This window comes from Moschus berezovskii, chromosome 7 (genome assembly GCF_049115385.1).
Source record: "Moschus berezovskii isolate FMDL1 chromosome 7, NW_MosBer_1.0, whole genome shotgun sequence".
Lineage (NCBI taxonomy): Eukaryota > Metazoa > Chordata > Mammalia > Artiodactyla > Moschidae > Moschus > Moschus berezovskii.
In genome coordinates this window covers 83,933,542-83,958,393 of record NC_142466.1, presented here as the reverse complement: position 1 = coordinate 83,958,393, position 24,852 = coordinate 83,933,542, and the positions used below count along the sequence as shown (strand labels likewise).

At 42.9% G+C, this 24,852-nt stretch overlaps 1 protein-coding gene across 2 annotated transcripts in view; it reads left to right on the top strand.

Moving 5' to 3' along the window:
- Nucleotides 1-24,852, top strand: part of FRMD3 (FERM domain containing 3) — a 334,605-nt gene that overhangs the window by 253,374 nt on the left and 56,379 nt on the right. For both annotated transcript variants that reach the window (XM_055427347.2, XM_055427346.2), the window contains exon 13: nucleotides 5,381-5,505. In XM_055427347.2, coding sequence (XP_055283322.2) covers nucleotides 5,381-5,505 — 125 coding nt within the window. The remainder of the gene's footprint in view (nucleotides 1-5,380; nucleotides 5,506-24,852) is intronic.

The window sequence follows — 24,852 nt, the reverse complement described above, 5'->3', positions numbered from 1 at the left end:
GGGGCGCCCTGGCTGGGACCCCTTGGAGCAATGCCTGTGAAAGTCTTAGAGTTTACCTGTTAATGACAATGGTCATTTTTTAAAAATAGCCTTTTTATAGCTCCTCCTCTGCCTCCAATTATGGTTACTCAGTGAAGAAGAAATAAAAAAAGAAGAAATAGTAGGACGTATCATTGGAATGTTTCCAGATTCTTTGGTCTAGAAAGACCTCAGGGATCACCTGGTTCAATGTTTCTATTTTACAGATAAGGGAACTTGAGTCTTGGAGAAGTTAAATGATTTGTCTGAGATCATAAATATTTTGGTGGCACAAGTAAGCCTAGAACCCCAGTGTTGTGCCCCTGAGTCCTGTGCTCTTTTCTTTGTAGCATCTGCTGCCTGAAAACCCCTACATTCTCCTAGAAGCTGGGGGAGCAAACCTACCCCAGGGGCTCAGCTTGGGTTTTATTCTTCCATCTTGGAAGCATGAGTGTTTGATCTTAAAAGAAATACTCGATTCTGGGGAACCCCCTTGAAGGCACAAACACAAAGTAGGAAAATGTTTTTAACAGTATACTTTCAGAAAGACCTATTCCAAATAGGCAAGGTTTTCCAAAAGCCCATAGTTACTGTCTACAGAGGGTTTATGAGATCAGGAAAGAATATTTTTAAACATTTCCCTTTTAAATTTACGTTTGCATCATTTGTGAGAATCAAGCCTTCCTAGATCAAGGCTTCTTAAACCATAACTTGCACAGGGATCATCTAGGGTTCCTGTTAAAATCAGATCCTGATTCATGAATTTGACATTTCTAATGTTCTCCCAGATGATGGCCATGTGGCTAGTTCATGGTTTGTACTTTTGAATAGCCAGACTCTAGATTATTGGTGGTGGAGGAAGCAGATTCACCCTAGTGAAAATCTTTTCCTGGAGTAGACTGAGCCACCAGAGCAGATGAGAAATGAGGCACCCATCAATTCAATTTATAGTTTTTCTTTTCTGGAATCTCCTAAAATCTCCCAGAATATTACTGCAGCCAAGGCTCTATAGCCCTTTCAGCACTGATTCGCATGCTCTTTCTCGCTTTTCCACTCCCCTCTCTTACATGTTTGTGAAAGGAGGCCTCTCTGGCCCTCAGTTCTTTGGCAGGATCTCTCAAACCTCTGACATCACAAGGAAGAACTTATTTAAAGTAATGATACATAGTATGATCTGGGAGGACAAGGCTTGGGCCTATTGGTTACCTCCATCTTACCCACCATGTTACACAATGCTTGGTCAAAGTAGGAGGTCAGTAGACATTTGTTGAATGAATGTGTATGCACTGGGAGTGTGGGATGACAGCTTTACCTCTTAATTTTCTGAGACTTGAGATCTGTCCGTGGTACTGCCTTGGGGACCTCGCCCTCCCAAGAAGCAGCACTGTGGTCAGAGCCAGGGTGACGTGTGCCACTTTCAGCACCCAGTAGCTGGCTGCAGGGTAGGAAGTTGTTTCTCTGGAACAATTATCGTATTTTTGAATTGTTTTGACATCTTTGCAGTGGCTGTTAAAAGTGGGAGTATAGTAGTGAGCTCTTTCTCTGGCAATGCTCAAGGAGCTCTGCTCATCTAGAACAGTGATAAGACTTCACTTAGTTTTCTTCCCTCTCCCTTGAGATTCTCCTTTTCAAAGTATAGCCAGTTCTCGGACTTCTACTTCTGTTGATATGTGTGTGACAGAGAGAAACAGATGCAGACTGAAAACACTGTCTTGGGATTTTTCTATTTTTCAAAAAGAGAAGATGCTCACTCTCATGTTAGCTCACTGATCTTTGCTGATGACAAGATCCTCAACTGAAACTCTGTCAGCTGGCTACTTGGTGAGAATTACCTGCCCATTCCAGGGCCCAGTGAAGTAGAGGGCGGTAGCTCAGAGTTCAGATTCGACTCCTTAAACCACATGGCCATAGAGCCTCCACCAAGGGATTCCCAAAAACAGCACTCATACCTGAAATGAGCAACAAGCGAGGAGTCATGAATGGGTCTAATCTTGCTTTTGTTGCTGTGGTATATATCCTGCATAAGTCAGTGTCTCAGATCATCAGTTTGTTCATCTATGCAATGAGATTCATGTATCCCTCCCCGACTTCTAGGTTTTCTTATGGGCATTAAAATTATGAAATGCAATAAAAATGAGGTGGTGATATTATCACTGCTCATCCAAAAATGGGATGCTAGAATCTGACAGACACGTTCACATTGAAGTCTCTTCAGATGGAGCTTTTGCTCACAGGCCAGCACTTCCTTTTGTTCCAAGGAGTGGTGGCCTTAGCTCCACAAACCTTGTATTTGTTGCGCGATATTATGCCATCATTTTTTGAAGCCACTCTTAGAACACACTTTCAGTTCCCAAAGGAAACTTTTCTTCTCAATAGAGTCCTTACAGCAGTTACACTCAGAGACTGTTCTATGGAGAATGCTCATGAATAGGCTGCAAAGCAGGTCTGGCACTTTGGCAGAGTCTGCTGACAGGTGGCCTCTGAGAGTGGGGGGCCACAGCACAGACGCTCACCTGATAGGGAACAGAAGAGCCTCCCTAAAGGTTTGCTGCGGGTCCCTCCTGGTTGTGATCTACAGTGTGATTTCTAGAGGAGGAGAACCTTTGTCGGTTCAGCTGGCATGCGTGTTCAGAGATGGAGTATTCGGAATTAGTTTGTGCAAGAATGGAAAATGGGCTTTTCAGAGGTCAGAAAACTAGACAGTCCACACACACGACATGTGCTTTGCAGAACTAAGATTGCAGTCATGAAAGCCACAGGGCCGATAGAAATCCCATGAAAATCTCAAAGAAAGAAAAGAACCCTTCTATAATAAAAGAAGCCTTTGCTCCTGGTGATTTTCCTCTCCCTCTTATTCCTCCCTGTGAAGCTCGGCGGAGTTGCTTCTGAAAGAAGGGACACGGACAGCCTTCTGGAGACTGACAATTTGCTTTATTCCTCAGGCGTTATTATATAGTTTTACAAGGAAGCAGGACTTCAAAAACCATAGCAACATGACGAAAACCAGAACATCTGCGGAATGTTGATAACATCAAGTTTACTAAACATGCTCTCTCCACCTCTAAGCTTAATCAGTTTCCCAAGCCCCCAAGTTAGCTATTAATCATGGCTCCCGGCATAGTTTTTGATTATCTCAAGGACTACAGGCACAGGGAATGTTCCTTAGGCTAAATGGAAAGAGCAGGGAGTGTTCCTTAAACTAAATGCCAAGAATTGTTAAGGGCTGAGTGAGACAGCTTCAAAGAACAAGATGTTTTTGAGAACGTTGGAGACGTGCCGAGTGAGGCCGGCCCTTCGCCATTGCCTCTGGTGAGGACCTTCTCCTCTGGCTACCTCTTCCTCAGTTTCTCAACACTCCCTTCCTTTCTTCCCCTGTGAGGAATCCCTGCTTCCCATCCTTTTCCTATAGACCACTGCACCTGCTAGGACTTGTCAGACATTACCATCCCTGGGAGGTCTTTCCTGGCTCTCCCCTCACTCACAGCAGGATCAGGTGCCCCTTTCAGCTGTCCCCCAGGCCCGTGGCCATCTCCCATGAGATGTGTGCTTCACTGTGTAGCACACGGAAGGAGTCGAGGCTGTGGCACGCAACGGAGTCATGGAGTGCAAACAGTGGGCAAGACCAGGGCTTTAAACGAAATGAAGCAGGGTGGAAAGTAAAACGTAGAGTCTCACACATAGCAAGATTACTGCTGTTACAAGAAACACTTTAGCCGTGTCTTCCTGTATCTGTGTGTGTGTGTCTGTGTATGTGGAGCGTGCATGTGTGCTAAGTAGCTTCAGTAGCGTCTGACTCTTTGCCACCCTATGGACTGTAGCCCACCAGGCTCCTCTGTCCATGGGATTCTCCAGGCAAGAATACTGGAGTGGGTTGCCATGCCCGTCTCCAGGGAATCTTCCCAACCCAGGGATCAAACCTGCATCTGTTATGTTGTCTGCGTTGGCAGGCGGGTTCTTCACCACTAGAGCCACCTGGCCTGGTGTGTGTGCAGAGAGATGTTATCAAATGTATTTCTGTAATGTGAGTCTTGGTCCAAAAAGTTTGAAAATCATGGTTCTGGGGAGTGAGTAGTTTAGGATGAGGACCATGGTTCCCCAGAATGATACATACATATCAGCTGCAAAATAAAGGATTGTAGAATGAAATAATGAAAACAAGAACTCCATGGTTAAGCAAGTCCTTATAAATTTCCTTTTCAACCAGTGGCAGCTTTTAACTCTAGATGCTACCAGCTTCTTCTCTGTCTGGCCCCAGTGCCTAACAGAAATGCCTAGGCTATTAAGGCAATACTATCAACTAGCCTAGAGAACACCCATGCCAGTCTGAAAGGCCAACTTAATGCCAAGTTTACTTCAGTTTCAAACTGAGCACCCCTTAACAAGATGGCAAGAGAGGTGCTAAAAGGCACATGAGAATGGATAGGTCAGTCTCTGCCTTGGGGTGCTTATCAAGGTGGGGCTGATTAATACACCAATAATTACAGGGCAACAAATATAACAAATTTGAATTGTGAAAGAAGGGACACTAGAGTGAGAAGAAAGGGGGAGAGGGTGTTAGTGGTGAAGGCAATCCAGGAGGGCTTCAAGAAGGAGACATTTGACATCATCTTTGAAGGATGGGTTGGTGTTAGTTTGGACAGGAAATATGGAGATGAGAAGGGTGCCGAAACACCCACCAGAGGCACCCACCTCTTTGTCTGTCAGGGCAGGCAGTGTAAATGGGCTGCCTGGCTATCCTCCAGTAGTTTTGATGAGACAACCTTCACAGTTTCCTTGCCATCTGCTCCCTGTTGCAGCTACCAACACACATGTTCTCCTTTCAAAAGGAGAAAGTGGAGCTGCATTCTGTGGCTGATTGGTGAGTAGGGTGTGAATTTGAGTGGGAATATTAAATATTGATAGTAGATGTTGGACATCCAGCAACACCAAAATAGCTCTCAGCTGTAGATGGCTTGTGCCATCTTCTGGGCAGAGTTTTTGTTTTTGTGGGTTTTGGTGGTTGTTAAATTACATTGAGCCATGCCCTCCATTCACTTTTCTGCATATCTAGTTCGGTGATACCGTCTCTTGTGTATTTCTTTTTCCCATGTCTTTTTTTAATGCCTTGTCTTATCGCACAGCATGTCCAAGTCTGAGGACATATGGGGAAAGATATTTTCTTTCACTGTGTTGCATTAGCACACATGGACATTAGAAGACATGTCAGGACCTTAAGGATAAAAAGGGCTGTGTGTCATCTTTACCACTGGCCTAAAGCACTGTGTGAGTCTAGAGGCAGGGGCCAGCTTGGGTAGTCAACTGAGACGGAGGAGCCAGTATTCCCGATGGAAACCAGTTCTCTCTGGCTTGTATCTGTTTTCAGAACAAATATTTCTCAGAGCCGCAGTTCCCACTCCTTAAACAAGCAGCTCATCATTAACATGGAGCCCCTGCAACCCCTGCTGCCTTCCCCCAGCGAGCAGGAAGAGGAACTTCCACCAGGTGAGGGTAAGTACGCTTCTTTCCAAAGGCCGGCAATTGCAGGCTTACACTGGAGGAATGAGGGAGGCATCAATCCTAGGCACCTTGGGTAATGTGTTGGGGCGGAGGTCAAAGTGAGTCATAAACTGTGTTTTTAGTAAGTAAACTGTTCACATCTGGAAGGCTGTGTTATCCTGAGCATTCTATCAGTTTCTCCCAGAGAGAGTTCACTGGTAAAAAGCATTCCTAAAATTACATGTTAAAGAAGTCATGGTGTTAGACCTATATCCAATATGGTAGCCATTACCCACGTGTGGGCTTCCCAGGTGGTGCTAGGGTGGCAAAGAATCTGCCTGCCAATGCAGGAGATGCAAGAGACACAAGTTCGATCCCTGGGTCAGGAAGATCCTCTGGAGTAGGAAATGGCAACCCACTCCAGTATTCTTGCCTGGAAAGTTCCATGGACAGAGGAGCCTGGTGAGTTACAGTCCATGGGACCACAAAGAGTCAGATGTGACTGAGCACATGTACAAGCACCCATGTGTAGCTATTTAAAACTAACTTAAAAGTATTTAAGATAAAAAATTCAGCTCCTCAGCCATATTAGCTAGATTTCCAATCCTCAGTAGCCACATATGGCTAATGGCTACCATCCTTCCAGAAAGTTCTACTAGCATGTTCTTGGCTATAATCACAATTATATTAGTGGTTATAAAAAATTCTTCATAAATATCTCTACACTAGTCATCCCCTTTCTGCCTCAGTGCTTTTATATCCCCTTATTCCCTTTTCCATGGGGCCTTGTCTGACAGTTTTAATACAAGCCAAAATATAAAGGGTCCATTTTAGCCCAAAGTTGTTATATTTGTAAGTGATATAATATATGTGCTTCTAGCTTTCTTTTTTTTATTTTTAAGGGCTTTACTTAAGGGAAGAATCTAACCACACTGCTTGCTACACACTCCTGGTGAGGCAAATTTTACTATCATTAATTTCAAAGTAAATTTTAAAAAAATTCATATAAGATAACATTACTAGAACCATGAACCCAAACATAACAGGCTTTTCCTTAACTTTATGATGACATTTAAAATCTGGATACTAGGCAGTTTCAAGAGGGTGGGTCATTCTGTCCCCAGGAGATGAACTTCACCTGCAGTTTTAATTCAAGAATGCCTTCCTTAGGGGAAATTCTTCAGTCCGTAATAAGAACATGACTTGGCATATGACCAACCTAGACAGTATATTAAAAAGCAGAGACATTACTTTGCCAACAAACGTCCATCTAGTCAAGGCTATGGTTTTCCCAGTGGTCATGTATGGATGTGAGAGTTGGACTATAAAGAAAGCTGAGCGCCAAAGAATTGATGCTTTTGAACTGTGGTGTTGGAGAAGACTCTTGAGAGTCCCTTGGACTGAAAGGAGATCCAACCAGTCCATCCTAAAGGAGACCAGTTCTGGGTGTTCATTGGAAGGACTGATGTTGAAGCTGAAACTCCAATACTTTGGCCACCTGAGCAAAGAGCTGACTCATTGGAAAAGACCCTGATGCTGGGAAAGATTGAGGGCAGGAGGAGAAGGGGACGACAGAGGATGAGATGGTTGGATGGCATCACTGACTCAATGGACATGGGTTTGGGTGAACTCCAGGAGTTGGTGATGGACAGGGAGGCCTGGTGTGCTGCAGTTCATGGGGTTGCAGGGTCAGACACGACTGAGAGACTGAACTGAACTGAACTGGCATGCAAATATCCATGAGGGAAGTCATAGCAACTGATTCATACTGAAGCATAAGCAATTTTAGTAACTCTTTCCCTGAAAGGAATTTTCAGGGTTGGAAGCAGGACTGGGCAACTGGATACCACAAATTCCATGAGTAGAAGGAAAATGTACAAAATACAAAGGATGGTGGCCTCCGGAGACATCTTTATCCCCCTCTTGGGCATAGCATGATAATAATGAGAACCATTTGTTATAATGGCTCTGTCTCAACAATTAACTCTGTAAGCTCTGTGCTAAATTAATGTTCTTAGTCCAAGGGTCCCTGGATCCATGTTGCTGGTCTACATTTTTCTGTACCTTCTCTGTCTGTATGTTTTCAAAAGCGCAATAAAAGCAGTTTTTGTTTCTGATCACCAGTGGTTTTTCTGGGTTTCCTCCTATATGCCTGGAAGATTGTTTGCAGTGGAAATCACTTTTTCTGGACATCAGGATTAGCTTAAGATTGAATGAAGGAGGATGTGGCTAATGGAGAAGAGGAGGGGAGAAAAGATAATGCAAGCTTGGGATTGTGATTTTGTGTCATCTGTAGACATGGAAGTCTAGATGGGAATAAAAGTTGGAAGAGCAGTTACCATGGAGAGTATTGAAGCCAGACTATTGATGCCATCAGAATGCCCCAGATGTAAGGGGGAGTTGGGTAAGCTTTCCCTTGGACCCTTAATTACATTTAATTAGAAACTTCCATTTTGCTTCATTTTCTATAGTGAAGTTCCATTGCTAAATACTAACCTTGTCGTTAACATTACAACTGTGTGGACAAGAAACATATGCATTATGAAAAGTGAAAGTGAAGTCGTGTCCGACTCTTTGCCACCCCATTGACTGTAGCCTACCTGGCTCCTCTGTCCGTGGGATTTTCCAGGCAAGGGTACTGGAGTGGGTTTTCATTTATTAGGTATTTATAGAGCTATTTTGGACTTTTCGTGAGAGAGACCTATCAGTGTGACTTTACAGAAATTCTTTCACCAGCTGTAAAGTCACACTGATAGGTCTCTCTCATGAAAAAGTCCAAAATAGCTCTGTAAATATCTAATAAAATTCTCTTTTCTAGAAGAATGTTTGCCTTATGGAGCATCTTTGCGGGTTTTGAAACCAAGCAAATCATAGTAACTTCCATGATATAGAATCAACTCAAAAGGGAAAGAAGTAGAAACAACAGTATTGTTCAATGTCCAGCAGATAGAAAGAACTCCTCAATCTAGAGAAGAGAGCAAAATTGTCTTAGGTACTGTGAAATTCAAAGTTATAATTCCCACAGGGAATATAGCTATGTTCTTGATACCCTTACATCTTAGTTACTATTTTAGAGTCATATCCTGCTTTCTCTGTCTTGTCTTTGAGTATCAGGTAGTGGAATTTAGATATTCCATAGGGATAAGTAGATAATTTAATAGATTCAAATATCTCCGATATACAAAGAGAAGAGAGGAAGAGAATACAGCTTTCAACAAAGGTGCCTCCACCTTTGTGGGTAGGCTCTCTTTCTGGGCAGATACAGTGTGATGGATTATAGTTTTATCCTTATATTGTGATATTTTAGCACTTTTTATGTCTCAGCAAGAGCCAAATCAAGCAGCAAAGACATGCTGAGGAGCACAGTCACAAAGGCTTCAGTAATTGTGGCGCACAGGCTTAGCTGCTCTGTGGCAAGTGGGATTTTCCTGGACCAGGGATCAAACTGGTGTCCACTGCTTTGCAAGGCGGATTCTTAACCACTGGACCACCAGGGAAGTCCTGACAGTCTCTGTTATTTTTGGAACTTCAAGATTCCCAAAGATAGCTGGGGAGAGCACTGTTGCCCAGATGAGCTCAGCGGTGTTCTGGGTGAGAACATGTTACCCCAGCCACTCAAACAACAGCTGGAGGATCAACTGTGAGGCTGGCTGTGTCTGAATAGAGAAAAAACAAAATCAGTTCCTAGGCATCACTAAGCAACAGAAACGTTTTCAGTGTCACCCCAAAGTTGCTTGGTTACAGGATCCCAGTAGATTAGTGCTGTGGAAAGCTTGAGATGAATAGAGCAAACCATTTGAAAAGTGCCCCTTAGAGTTTATGAAAATTTCCAAAGAAGAAAAAATTCAGAGTGGGAATTTTTCTAAGTGAAAATGACATTTTCACACGAATAAGGTCCCTACAGTGCAGGTAGCAAAATGCTTGCATGTTTTATTAGTAGAATGTATTTTTCATTAAGGAAAAAAGATTATGGCAGAGAAGGGGAGTGCATTGCTGTCCACCAGAGCAATGGTACAAGTTGGCATAGTTCAACAGGCAGGAAATCATGCTTTCATCTTCTTGATAGATACAACTAATAAGAGTAGAAAATGTTTGACACCCTCTTGCTGGCAAAACAGAAGCACTGTGGAGACACCAAAGTTTCCATAAAGGAGTGCCTTGCGGGTAGCAATGTGGTTGGTTTGATGGTGGTTTAAACCTGCATTTGCATATGATTGAGAAAAATATCTATATCACAGAATAGATGGGAATTAAGTAGATGGTAAAACTAATTCTCCCAAGCTACCCTTTAGCTCTGTTCCTGTGTGTGTGTGTGTGTATGTGTGTGTAAATGCACATGTATGTCATGGATGTGACTGTGTGTGGGCAGAGGGGGAAGTGGGGTGTTTTAAGGGTTCTTTACAGTGTTTAGCCCTAACCATAAGTGATTTAAGTTGGCACCATTGAAATTCTAAAAAATCTATATGTGAACCTGTGAAGGCATTTTGAGCATATAAAAAAGTACAGTTCTCATCCATCAAGCATGCCATACTCGTGACCACCCCGCTCCACCCCGATACTTAAAAGGTGACCCATGGGGCCAACTGTGTTCTCTATGTGCAGATCTTTCTGTACCATACCAGGCAGAGACTCACATACCCTACACAGTTGTTCCAGTCCCATCACTGCTGGCATGTCTAACAGCCCAAGGCTGCCATGGTTACACTGCCTCTACTGGGTCTGGTCTCCTCCCTGCTATTCTGATATGAAACTTCCTCTCCCTCTCTTGTTCCTTTATTGAGTTCCCTGGCCAGAGCTGAAACAGATTTCCTCGGTGTGTTTGTCTCTCTCTTCCATGCCATTTCCCACCGTGTGCTAAGTAATTTCTTCCTTTTGGCTTAAGGTAGATCAGGATGTGCACTGTGAGTGATGCGATTGTCTATCTGCAAATTCTCTTACGTTTCATCAAACACCAGGAACTGTTTATAAATCCAATGGGCTCACCTTTCCCCTTATAGTTAGTGCTACCTGGTGATAGCAGACGAGTTAGCACCGGCTCTTGTCCCTGCCATTGGGTTTGGGGTTTACTGTTTGTTTGTATTTTCTTATTATAAAACGAATTCATCATCTTCTAGAAAATCTGGACAGTACAAAAAGGCATAAATAAGCAGAAAAAAATTACCTCCCAGATTGTCCCACTCCCTAGTGGCAATCAACGTGTTAACAGTTTTCTTCTGTATCCATTTTAATGCCATTTCAGTCATCCTGGGTGTTCAGTTTTTAAAATTCCTGCTTTGTTTGCTTAATGTTGAAAATGTGAGTGCATGAAAATGTATCATAAATTGAACTATAGGTCAAACAATGAATTGGGAGCATATTTAATTCAAACGTGGACAAATGGGTTAATATCCTGAATTAGAACTCACACAAAATACTGTTTTAAGCATCTTTTTGGCATTGCACAGGTATGGACTCTCCCAAACTTTTCCATGTTATGGCCCCCGTCTCCCACTGCTAATAAGCAGAGAGCAGCCAAGCCTGCTTCCACAGGAGCTAGGAGCCTCAGCAGAGAAGAGGTCAGCTTCTGGTTTTATTTATAACTGCAAAGCCAAATTTCAGAATTCCTTATCACATTTATTGAATTCGAAAACTTTGGGTCGGCAACTCCTCTAGGGTAGGAAATGCCAAGAGCAACTCAGGAAGAAATAAAAGCCTGAGCGAGCACTGCATATTCACTTTGGCAGGCTCTTCAAAGCTTCCATCTTCCCCCTTTGTGCTTTTCTTTGGAGTTTGTGTCATCTTTGGAACTTTGGTTTCTGGTATCTACTGATGAATTACGTACTCGTTAAGTTCATTTCACTTGAAAGAGATCTTTGAAATTTGAAGTGTTTACATTGCTAGACAGAAGCTAAATGCCTGGTTCCTGATGCAATTTAAATGTTTTTATCTTGCCAGGATTTTGTATTTTTACATCATACTATGCCAACAGTGTGTGCATCATCTCAGTTCTGTAGTTGGCTAAATCCCTTAAATCGTTCATTTTAAGACATATCCTACTCCTCAGCATAAACACAGCAGGGCTGTGGATAGCTGTTCTGTTTCTGCACTAATGCCTTGTAGCAGTGAGAAACACAAGCTCTGGTCTTGGCTCACCAACCTTTGGGAGCCTCATATTCTTCATCTCTAAGACAAGAAGATAGGACTTGAGCACCACTCAAATGATTCCTAGCTCTAAATTCTTCAATTCTTTTGCCTAATGTCAAGGTCAAATTCCTGGACTGTGGTTTGAGGTCTTTCGCAATGAGAATGGGAACTTGGAGACAGGAATATTTTTCATAGCTTTTGGAGGTTCAGTTCAGTTCAGTCGCTCAGTCATGTCCGACTCTTTGCGACCCCATGAATCACAGCACGCCAGGCCTCCCTGTCCATCACCAAATCCCAAAGTTCACTCACACTCACCCCCATCGAGTCGGTGATGCCATCCAGCCACCTCATTCTCTGTCGTCCCCTTCTCCTCCTGCCCCCAATCCTTCCCAGCATCCAGTGAGTCAGCTCGTCGCATGAGGTGGCCAAAGTATTGGAGTTTCAGCTTTAGCATCAGTCCTTCCAATGAACACCCAGGAATGATATCCTTTAGAATGGACTGGGTTAGAAGGAATGTTAAGGATGTTCTAGCCCAAGTGTTGGCAAACTGACTGATAGCCCATGGTCTCTTTTTTTGGGAATCTACAGATGAGAAAACCCAGAGAGAGGACACAGTTTGCCCAAAGTCACAGAGCTAGGTACGTCTGGGTTTGGGATCAGGTTCTGATTACCAGATTCCTGACGTGGGTGTCTTGCATGACATCAAACACATCTAAAACAGTTCAACTTCTTGTGAAAACAGAACCATTAACTAGGGAACTGCATTTAGTTTTCAGTCATATCATATGAATTATCAAAAGAGACATCTTACCCTATGTAAGTGTAGGGAACTTGTGTGAGTGGTAAGAAGAGCTGCTGCATACTCAAGGCAGGGTTTGAGCATTTGATTCAGTCACAGCCTGCCAGGACCCAATGTCCCCTCAGAAATGTCCGCCCACTGGGAGCATCACCTCCCCAAGGCCCGCATGGTGGGAAGGCTGTGGATAGAGGTGCCAACCAAACAGAATTCCTGATAGAGCCAGGCTGCAGGGCCAACAGCCTTCGTGCAGGAAGGCTGTCTCCCTCTGGGAATCATGTTCTGATTTTTAAAGCTGAATCTGTTAAATAAAGAATAGCTCACTCCAGGCCTAGTTCTAATTACTCATTGTCTTGTGCTGAGAATCTTTGTCTTATTAGTGAAAGCAGTTCAGTTCGGAGCTTCCCACATCACCGCTCCCGCTCAGGTTGGCTCTTGGCTGCCGCACTTAAGTATTAATAATTAATTGCTTTAAAGGCTTCAGCTGGGGTAAAAAAATATATATATCAGTCAAGTGTCCCATGAAGTAATTCAGTCGTAGTCCTTGAGGGTTGGGATGTGAGCCAGGCGAGAGTATCAGCGTGTGCAGCTGTGACAGCCAGTGTGGTCTGTCACAGGCAAGATATTCTGCTTTGGCATTTGGACGAGAAAACACTCCCACCACCATCTCTAAAAAACTGCAGGGAAAGAAAACTGAAGATATTGCTAAGCCATTGTCATTAGAAAGCAGAGGCTATAATTTTCTGGATTCCACAGTCAGCATGGGATTCTATTTTCTCATGTTTTTATTAGCGGATAGGTAGCGAGTGTTAAGTAAATATGCTTTATGATGCTCAGGCTGACATGAAGACTGCAGCTCACAGAATCTCCCTTCCTCCCGTCCTCTTCTGTTAAGACCTGGTGCCAATTATGTGAAAGAAAGTGTCGGGCGGTACAGGCTAGTTCCATTCTTTTAGGTAGGTCTGGGACAGTATAGCTGTGAAAAGAAGAGAAGCGAAAAGCAAAGGAGAAAAGGAAAGATATAAGCATCTGAATGCAGAGTTCCAAAGAATAGCAAGGAGAGATAAGAAACCCTTCCTCAGCGATCAATGCAAAGAAATAGAGGAAAACAACAGAATAGGAAAGACAAGAGATCTCTTCAAGAAAATTAGAGATACCAAGGGAACATTTCATGCAAAGATGGGCTCGATAAAGGACAGAAATGGTATGGACCTAACAGAAGCAGAAGATATTAAGAAGAGGTGGCAAGAATACACAGCAGAACTGTACAAAAAAGATCTTCACAACCAAGATAATCACTATGGTGTGATCACTCACCTAGAGCCAGACATCTTGGAATGTGAAGTCAAGTGGGCCTTAGAGAGCATCACTACTAACAAAGCTAGTGGAGGTGATGGAATTCCAGTTGAGTTATTTCAAATCCTGAAAGATGATGCTGTGAAAGTGCTGCACTCAATATGCCAGCAGATTTGGAAAACTCAGCAGTGGCCACAGGACTGGAAAAGGTCAGTCTTCATTCCAATCCCAAAGAAAGGCAATGCCAAAGAATGCTCAAACTACCGCACAATTGCACTCATCTCACACGCTAGTAAAGTCATGCTCAAAATTCTCCAAGCCAGGCTTCAGCAATATGTGAACTGTGAACTTCCAGATGTTCAAGCAGGTTTTAGAAAAGGCAGAGGCACCAGAGATCAAATTGCCAACATCCGCTGGATCATGGAGAAAGCAAGAGTTCCAGAGAAACATCTATTTCTGCTTCATTGACTATGCCAAAGCCTTTGACTGTGTGGATCACAATAAACTGTGGAAAATTCTGAAAGAGATGGGAATACCAGACCACCTCACCTTCCTCCTGGGAAACCTGTATGCAGGTCAGGAAGCAACAGTTAGAACTGGACATGGAACAACAGACTGGTTCCAAATAGGAAAAGGAGTACGTCAAGGTTGTATATTCTCTCCCTGCTTATTTAACTTATATGCAGAGTACATCATGAGGAACGCTGGGCTGGAAGAAGCACAAGCTGGAATCAAGATTGCTGGGAGAAATATCAATAACCTCAGATATGCAGATGACACTACCCTTATGGCAGAAAGTGAAGAGGAATTAAAAGGCCTCTTTATGAAAGTGAAAGAGGAGAGTGAAAAAGTTGGCTTGAAGCTCAACATTCAGAAAACAAAGATCATGGCATCTGGTCCCATCACTTCACGGGAAATAGATGGGGAAACAGTGGAAACAGTGTCAGACTTTATTTTTTGGACTCCAGAATACTGCGGATGCTGATTGCAGCCATGAAATTAAAAGACGCTTACTCCTTGGAAGGAAAGTTATGACCAGCCTAGATAGCATATTAAAAAGCAGAGACATTACTTTGCCAACAGAGGTCCGTCTAGTCAAGGCTATGGTTTTTCCAGTGGTCATGTATGGATGTGAGAGTTGGACTGTGAAGAAAGCTGATTGCCGAAGAATTGATGCTTTTGAACTGTGGTGCTGGAGAAGACTCCTGAGAGTCCCTTGGACTGCAAGGAGATCCAACCAGTCCATTCTAAAGGAGATTAATCCTAGGTGTTCATTGGAAGGACTGATGCTAAAGCTGAAACTCCAATACTTTGGCCACCTCATGCAAAGAGTTGACTCACTGGGAAAGATTCTGATGCTGGGAGGGATTGGGGGCGGGAGGAGAAGGGGACGACAGAGAATGAGATGGCTGGATGGCATCACCGACTCAATGGACATGAGTTTGAGTGAACTCCAGGAGTTGGTGATGGACAGGGAGGCCTGGCATGCTGTGATTCATGGGGTCACAAAGAGTCAGACACAACTGAGCAACTGAACTGAACTGAACTGGGACAGTATGGGCAGGGTTCAGCAAAGAGGCTCTGGTCGGTTGGCACAAGACTGGATGTTGGGCATGTTCACTGGGGTTCATGCCCAATGCCATCTGCAAAGTAGAGCAGCCTTCCTCTTGGTTTGGCTGATGGAGAACTGGAGGCCCTGGAGCCATAGCTTCCAGAACAGGGGTTTACCCAGTGGCCCACTGGGGTGGAAGAAATGACTATTTAGACGTCTATTGTGGATTTAACTTTTATCACCTCCTCAAACACTTTCTATTGTGTAGATTTTATAAAGGTTATAATACATCAAGAAAGCTGTACACGGGGCTTCCCTTGTGGCCCAGTGGTTAAGAATTCACCTCGCAATGCAAAGGACATGGGTTTGATCCGTGGTCTGGGAAGATCCCACGTGCCACAGGGCAGCTAAGCCTGTGAGCCACAATTACTGAAGCCCACACTCCCAGAGCCCATGCTCCATAAGAGAAGCCACCGCAAAGTGCACCGCAACTAGAGTAGCCCCCCTTCACAGCTAGAGAAAACTCCATGCAGCAACGAAGACCCAGCACAGCCAGAAATAAAGAAATAATTTTTTAAAGAATTGATAGCTGTACATGTATCTGATTTATAAATACTCATTTTTTTCTTAAGTAGGAGCAAACATATTCTCCCCAAAATAGGTTTGGCTATAGCTGCTCTAGATCTTACTGATGAGTCCACCAAGAATAAAATGAACGGCTTGTTTTTGAAACTCTGAAATCCCTGTTCATGCCAAAACTCCAGATTCCTAAAATAGATGCGAAATCTATCTGCTCTAGTGACAGTGGTGACATGCCATTTTACATACTTTCAGTCTTCCACGCTAGTAAACCAGGGTGAGTCACCCAAGCACAGACTAGACTTTAGCCAAGCTCTTCGGTAGATGCTGTGTCACTCTTGCTGAATTGTTCTGCGGTTGCCCAGAGTCCCCGATTTACCTGAGTGCTGGACTCTACTTTCTGTCACTGTTGTTGCTATTGTTTCAACATCCCTCACATTCTTTTTTTAAAATTTATTTTACTGAAGTATAGTTGATTTACAGTGCTGTTAATTTCTGCTGTACAAGGTTATTCATTATACATATATATATATTATTTTTCATATTTTTTCCATTCTGGTTTAGTACAGGACACTGAATATAGTTCCCTGTGCTATACAGTGCAACCTTGTTGTTTATCCATCTTATATATAATAGTTTCCATCTGCTAATCCCAAACTCCCAATCCATCCTGCCCTCCACTCAAGTCTGTTCTCTGTGTGAGCCTGTTTTGTAGGTAGGTTCATTTGTGTCATATTTCAGATTCCACGTATAAGTGATATCATATGGTATTTGTCTTTCTTTGTTTGACTTACTTCACTTAGTACGCTAATCTCTAGGTTCATCATGTTGCTGCAAATGTAATTATTTCATTCTTGTTTATGGCCAAATAGTATTCCATTACATTTACATATATACTGCATCTTCTTTATCCATTCATCTGTTGATGGACAGTTAGGTTGTTTCCATGTCTTCACTGTTATGAATAGTGCTGCTGTAAGTATATGGGTGCATGCATCTTTTCAAATATCTTTGTTCAGATATATGCCCAGGAGTGAGATGGACTCTAGTTTCTGAGTGTATGCAGGCCACAACCTTAGCGGGGATCCTCTGGTAGTAGAAAGAGCATTGGATAGAGATTTTAGAGGGCTGGAGTTCATTCATTCACTTGATATGTATTTACTTCTTCTCTGGAACATGCTGGACACTGGCAATACCTGGATCTTATTTCCTCTTTTAAAAACAAGATGAGATGGCTTCTAAGTTTCCTCCACACTCTGTCCTTCACCAGTGTTTCCCCACATTCCCACTCTTCTTAAGGACATGTTTTTGGATCATTCATCATTACCTCAGAAAACAAAAAGTATAAACATCTTTTTAAATGTGGTTAATGAAACAGTAAGCACGTGGCACAATGATCTTTAAAAGCAGGGTTACATTTTTTTCTTTTTTGTAAATTATAAACTTCCAGCATGAAATTGAAAATTAATAGCAACTAGTTTAAAAGGGAATATAAAATGAACACTTCTTCACTTAAAAGAACCCTCACATCCTTTAATGTCTCCTCCTAGAAAAGAAGTCCAATTTGAAACTTTTTAATCCCCTAATCTCCACTTCAGCACACAAAAAAATTTTTAAATGAGTCAATGCTCTGGCTAAAAGAGAAATAAATAGGGTTATGAGGATGACCCACATGATAACCTGAACATAGACTGGATTTTGCCATTAAAGGAAGAAGTATCCATGTTAGAAAAAAGAAAATGGCTCTTGTGGTCTCTGGGCTTGTCAGTTTCTGCCTGAGCCCCTCTGCTACAGCTGTGTCATTTGGTCCCTAAATGCAGGCTTAGCTCCACCCCTGACTCCAGGGCCAATCCCACCCTACTCTGGGAGGGGATTAATAAGATGAAGCCCAGCTCTGTGGCACAGGATGTGAGTCTTGCTTTTCTATTACCCTGCCTGGTCTTTTCCTAGTCCATATACCAGCCTTGCTGTCTTCCTTAGTCCTTGCCCTGGTGGTGACCCTGGTAATCTATGCCTCCAGGACCTTGAAGGCCCATCTCCCTGGGGCTGGACCATACTTTGCTGGTAGACAGCCTGCATGGAACTCCCTTCCTGTCTCATGTCTCTCAGGGCAATATTCTGTTGTTCCCCAAAACACTTTTTCCCAGCACTGGCCCCATCTTGAGTAGATGGGTCTGATTTTAAATGCCTATTTTCTCTGGTTAATCTTCTCCCACTGGCCAGTGGTGTCATGAAATACAAAATTGTCAGATCCATCAGCAAAATCCTATTCACTTTCAAATACACCCCAGAATCATGGCCACTGCATCATGCTGGCTGCAGGCACTCTTGTTTCCCTCAGGAGATAACAATAGTTCTGCTTCTGCACTGTCCCCCTGCCCCCACCCATGTTTTCCACACAGCAGCCAGGGTGATGTTTTGCAAGTGGAACTTGTATCTGCTGCTGCTGCTGCTAAGTCACTTCAGTCGTGTCCGACTCTGTGTGACCCCATAGACGGCAGTCCACCAGGCTCCCCCGTCCCTGGGATTCTCCAGGCAAGAACACTGGAGTGGGTTGCCATCTCCTCCTCCAATGTGTGAAAGTGAACAGTGAAAGTGAAGTCGCTCAGTCGTGTCTGACTCGTAGCGACCCCATGGACTGCAGCCTACCAGGCTCCTCCATCCATGGGATTTTCTAGGCAAGAGTACTGGAGTGGCTTGCCATTGCCTTATCTAGTTAGGTTCAAATCTGAGCTCTTCACTTTGGCCTCTGAGGTTCATGCTTGGCCCTCTGCTGCTGCTCCTGCTGCTGCTACGTTGCTTCAGTCGTGTCTGACTCTGTGCGACCCCAGAGACGGCAGCCCACCAGGCTCCCCCGTCGCTGGGATTCTCCAGGCAAGAACACTGGAGTGGGTTGCCATTTCCTTCTCCAATGCATGAAAGTGAAAAGTAAAAGTGAAGTTACTCAGTCGTGTCTGACTCCTAGCGACCCCATGGACTGCAGTCTACTAGGCTCCTCCGTCCATGGGATTTTCCAGGCAAGAGTACTGAAGTGGGGTGCCATTACCTTCTCCTGGCCCTCTACTCATCCTCAGATCATTTTCTGCTGCTTTCCTCTTGAATCTCTATGTTCCTACCACGCTGGTCCTCTTAGTTTGTGGCCACCACAGGGTCTTTGAACAGCTGATATATCTACCTAGAAGGGCCTCTCCTTTGATCTTTGCATGATTGGCTATTTCTTTAAGTCTTACCTCAAGTTTCAGCTCCCTGAAAACCCTAAGTACCCAATTCTGAGTGGTTCTCTCTTATGCCACCACCCTGTTTGATTTTCATCAGAGTGTTTAGCACTTTTAAGTACTTTCTAATTTACTTATTTGTCCTCCTGTTTGTTGACTGTCCTCCTTAACTAAAACGTCAGCTCCATGATAGCAAAAACTTTGCCTACCTTATCCCCACATTATACCCACCACTTAGAGATGTTCTGATACACAGTAGGAACTAAATTAATGCTTGCCAAATTAGTGAACAAATGAATGAATGAATTCTAAATGCAGCCAGGACAGCCTTTGTTTATGTAAAAGAAAATCTATAAGGAGAATGATTTCCTAGGATTAGGGTTTGCCAGAAGTCAAACATGCTTTGTTTTGTTTTTAATCTGAAATCAAAAGTCATAGTATATATAGTCATTGTAAAAAATTTGGAAAATACAGAAGCCACAAATCCAAAATTTAAAAGGAATCTGAAATCCCTTATGTTCAAACTATGGTATTCTTTGTTTTTGTTCAGTCAATAAGTCATCTCCAACTCTTTGCGACCCCATGGACTGCAGAACACCAGGCTTCCCTGTCCTTCACTATATACTGGAGTGTGCTCAAATTCACATCCATTGAGTCTGTGATGCTATCTAACCATCTCATCCTCTGCCTCCCTCTTTTCCTTTTGCCTTCAATCTTTCCCAGAATCAGGGTCTTTTTCCATCAGTCAGCTCTTCGCATCAGGTGGCCAAAATACTGGCACTTCAGCTTCAGCATCAGTCCTTCCAATGAATATTCAGGGTTGATTTCCTTTAGGATGTACTGGTTTGATCTCCTTGCTGTCCACAGGACTCTCAAGAGTTTTCTCCAGTACCACAGTTCGAAAGCATCAGTTCTTCAGTGCTCAGTCTTCTTTATGGTCCAATTCTCACATCTGTACATGACTACTCGAAAAACCAAGAAGCAAGAACTAAAATCCTACAGCCTTCAGAATGAAAACTACAGTCACAGAAAGCTAATCAAAATGATCACATGGATCATAGCCTTGTGTAACTCAATGAAGCTATGAGCCATGCTGTGCAGGGCCACCCATGACAGACAGGTCATGGTGGAGAGTTCTGACTATACATGGTCCACTGGAGAAGGCAATGGCAAACCACTCCAGTATTCTTGCCTTGAGAACCCCATGAACAGTATGAAAAGTCAAAAAATAATTGTGGTATGAATGTATATAATCCATCTATATATTTTTAATAAATATTGGAATACACTAGATATACTGTTTTGTGATCTCCTTTTTCACTTATTAAAATATAACATGACATATCTCTGGGACATTAAATAGTACCCTACAATTTTAATTTTTTATTTATTAATCTTTATTAAATTATAGTTGCTTTACAATGTTGTGTTAGTGTCTACTGTACAGCAAAGTGAATCAGCTATACATATACATATATCCCCTCTTTTTTTGAATTTTCTTCCCATTTAGGTCACCACAGAGCATTGAGTAGAGCTCTCTGGTCTTATTAGCTATCTATCTTATAAGATAGTAGTGTATGTGTGACAATCTCAATCCACATTCATCCCACTCCTCCTTCCCCCTTGGTATCCATACTTTTGTTCTCTGTGTCTGTGTCTTTGATGTGCTTTGCAAATAAATTCATCTATGTCGTTTTCTAGATTCCACATATAAGCGATATTATGCACTTGTTTTTCTCTTTCTGACATATACAAAAATAAACTCAAAATGGAATAAAGACTCAAATGTAAGCCCAGACACTATAAAACTCTTAGAGGAAAACAGGCAGAACACTCTATGACATAAATCATAGCAAAATCTTTTTTCAACCCACCTCCTAGAGTAATGAAAATAAAAACTAGCTCAGTCGGTAAAGAATCTGTCTGCAGTGCAGGAGAACCGGGTTCGATCCCTGGGTTGGGAAGATCCCTGGAGAAGGAAATGGCAACCCATTCCTTGCCTGGAAAAATCTCATGGACAGAGGAGTCTTGTGGGCTGCAGTCCATGGGGTTGCAAAGAGTCGGGCACTACTGAGTGACTAACACTAATTAAACTTAAAAGCTTTTACACAGCAAAGGAAACCATAAACAGGACAAAAAGACAGCCCTCAGGATGGGAGAAAATATTTGCAAATAAAGCAAATGCAAGGGATTAATCTCCAAACTATACAAAGAACTCATCCAGTTCAATATCAAAAAAAAAAAAAAACAACCCAATCAAAAAAGGGGCAGAAGACCTAAATAGAGATTTCTGCCAAGAAGACATACAGATGGTCAACGAACACATAAAAAGATGCTCAATGTCACTAATTATTAGAGAAATGCAAATCGAAACTACAATGAGGCATCACCTCACACTGGTCAGAATGGCCATCATAAAAAAACATACAAACAATAAATGCTGGAAAGGGTGTGGAGAAAAGGGAACCCTCCTACACTGTTGATGGGAATGTAAACTGGCACAGCCACTATGGAAAACAGTTTGGAGGTTCCCTAAAAAACTAAAACTAGAACTACCACATGATTCAGCAATCCCAACCCTGCACATGTATCTGAAGAAAATCACAGTTCAAAAGATACATGCACCCCAATGTTCACTGCAGCAGTAGTCACAATAGCCAGGACATAGAAGCAACCTAAATGTCCATAAACATAGGAATGATGAAGAAGATGTGGTACATATATGCGATGGAATATTACTCAGCCATAAAAAGGCAAAAAACTGTGCCATTTGCAGAGACATGGATGGACCTAGAGACTATCATGCAGACTAAAGTAAGTCACAATTTTAACATATATACATTATTAATCACATAAATATACAAAAGTATCTTTCATTCTCCTCCCTCCCACCAAATTATATATATGACTGTCTCTTATTGTAGCTTTACAAAACTGTAAAGTGGTTTAGAGTGGCTAGACATTTTTCTTGCATTTCTTGGCCCTTTCTCATCTTGAGCATATAATTAAAATAAAAGAGAGAGAGGCTCCAGGCTGCTCTGTTGGGTGAAGGACTGAGACTTGATCCCTCTAGCTCCTTGGTTACAGAGCAGCAACATAAGGAGTCCATAGTTCCAGAAGAGCCTGTTTTTTTCCCAACAGAGAGACACAGATGCCTGATTCTTAATACCATTTGTAAAGCTGTTGGGAAATATGGAAAAAATAGAGCTCCATTTATTAATGCAGCCCAATTCAATTTCCTCTACTCAGACAAAAATGGTTTATCTGTAATTGTGACTTGTGCCTGGAGGGAGTGAAATAATACAGCAGAAGTGATGAGAAAACAAATTCACCCTGTACAGAGGCAAAGGAAATAGACTCTTGGTTGAGAGTCCTAAACAGACTGAAGGCAACTGTGCTAACGGGCCGGTAAGGACAGCATTGTCGCCTGTTTCTTCCAGGAAAACCTCTGGGCACCTATGTTGGCATGTGACAAAACTGCACTGTGCATAAATTGCCTTGATACATCTAAGTTATAGAACATTTCAAAATTTTAACCCCTGGGTTTGACCAGGATAGGGGAAAAGCTCTTTGTTTATATGGAAGGGAAAATCTGAATTATAGGTCGTCTTAGAGAGATGGCTTAAATTCTTCTCCAGGGAAATTCCTCATACATTTTTTCGAAGAATGCATTATAGTTGTGAAAATCCTAGTCCCTATCCAATGTCTGTGGGAGATTTTCATCTGGTTTCATGTATGGAGAGCTCTGGAAGGTTTCCTTCGTGTTACCACCATCCTATAGAGGATATCTACAGGTATTCAGGCCATATCTTTATTCACAGGGTTTTAAGTGTGCCATGGGCCAGTGAATAAGAGGGGAATGGACAACTCTGCATCTGCACGACTGATGGGTGGCTTGTTGGGTGATGACACCCGTGGGGCACCTTGTTGTTGTCAAGGAATGCTACCTGATCCTTGCAGATTAGATCTCTTATCTCACACTCTCCTCTACTTGTGACCCCTTCAGTTTTCCTTTTACTTAGAGTGTGGATCCTTCTGTGCAGTCTGCAGTTGGGGAAGGTCTTTCTGTCTTGGAGAATGGTTTGTGAGATTTACAGTTAAGTCTTTGTGGTGGTTGTTTTATTGTTGGGTGGGTTAAATTTGCTATCTGGGCTGAGGATCAAGAAAAGGCTTCCAGGAGCCTTTTGTGAGCATGGGTGAATTAATCAATTAGTTATTTTAAAACATTATCTTAACCACCATTGGAAGACTGTAAAGCTTGCTTTTCACTAGTGTTTGGAAATGGAGACCACTCAATTTGGAATAAGGAGACAGGATTCAAGGTTCAGTGTTTTCACTAATGAGAGTGACCTTGACCTTTGCTCTGTTTCTCTTGGATTCCGTTCCGTTCCGTCACTCAGTCGTGTCCGACTCTATGCGACCCCGTGGACTGTAGCCTACCAGGCTTCTCCATCCACGGGATTCTCCAGGCAAGAATACTGGAGTGGGTTACCGTTTCCTTCTCCAGGGGATCTTCCCTACCCAGGGATCGAACCCGGGTCTCCCGCATTGGAGGCAGACGCTTTAACCTCTGAGCCACCAGCCTCCATGAATTAGTGCTCAGCCCCAGGCTGCCACCCTGCACTCTCTGCTTCTTGGCCACCTCCACTTGGATGCCATATAATAGCCCACAGCTAACCCATCAAACTTAATGGGCTTACAACTACCCTTATGTTTCTTCCTTCCTCAAATCCCAGTCTCCAAATTGCCCCTGCTCTGATTTGGTTAATGACAACATCCATGAAGTTGCCCCAGCCAGAGACCTGGAAACCATCCTTGCCTTGATACCCCTCTCATGCCCGCATCAACTCGGCCACCACTGTCAAGTCCATCCCAGGAGTAACTGACATTGCCCCAACTCTTCAGCCTGCTGTTACATCTTCATTCCAGGTCCTCTCTTCTCTCTCTGGGGACACTGCAGTATCTTCCTTATTTATCTTCATCTAACCCATCCTCTAAACTCCCTTATTAGAAATAGTTTCTAGAACCTTCCCCATTGACTGTGGAGCAGAGTCCAGCCCTGGTGGTCATGGCTCCTCACAATCTGGTCCACACTCACCATATTTCCCTCCATTGGTCCCGCCTGACCCTCTCATCCTTCTGTGACTGCAGCTCTCCACCCACCCCCCACCCAGTACTGCAGACCCACACAGGACCCTGTCTGCTGTTTCCTTCACTGGGGCTGCTCTTCCAACTTTCCTCTGCTCCACCAACTCAGTCCATACTGTTTTGTCAAGTGGCTTCTCCCCTCTGACATGCTCCTGGCTCTGAAGAAAGTACTAATAGTTTTGTTTTCTTTCATTCTTGCATTAATTCTTCTTTTTATCTTTACTGAGATATAATTATATATAACCATGTATAAATTTAAGATGTAAAGTGTATTGATTTGATACATTTATATGGTACTAAATGATGATCACCATAGAGTTAGCTAACACTTCCCTCCCATCACATAATTATCATTTCTTTCTTTTGGTGAGAACATAAGATCAGCAATATTTAAGTATATAATATTGCATTACTAGCTATAATCACCATACTGTATATTAGATCCCTAGATCTTGTTAATCTAACAACTGTAAATTTGTATCCTCTGACAAACATCTCCACATCCCCACTCCCACAACTCCTGGTAACTACCACTCTGCTGTCCATTTTTCTGGAGGTGCCACTTACATTTGATTCTTAAAACCCCTCTTTCTAACCATCAGTTTACATGTCTGGTCTAACTGCCTGCCCCTCCCTGCACAATGCCTGGG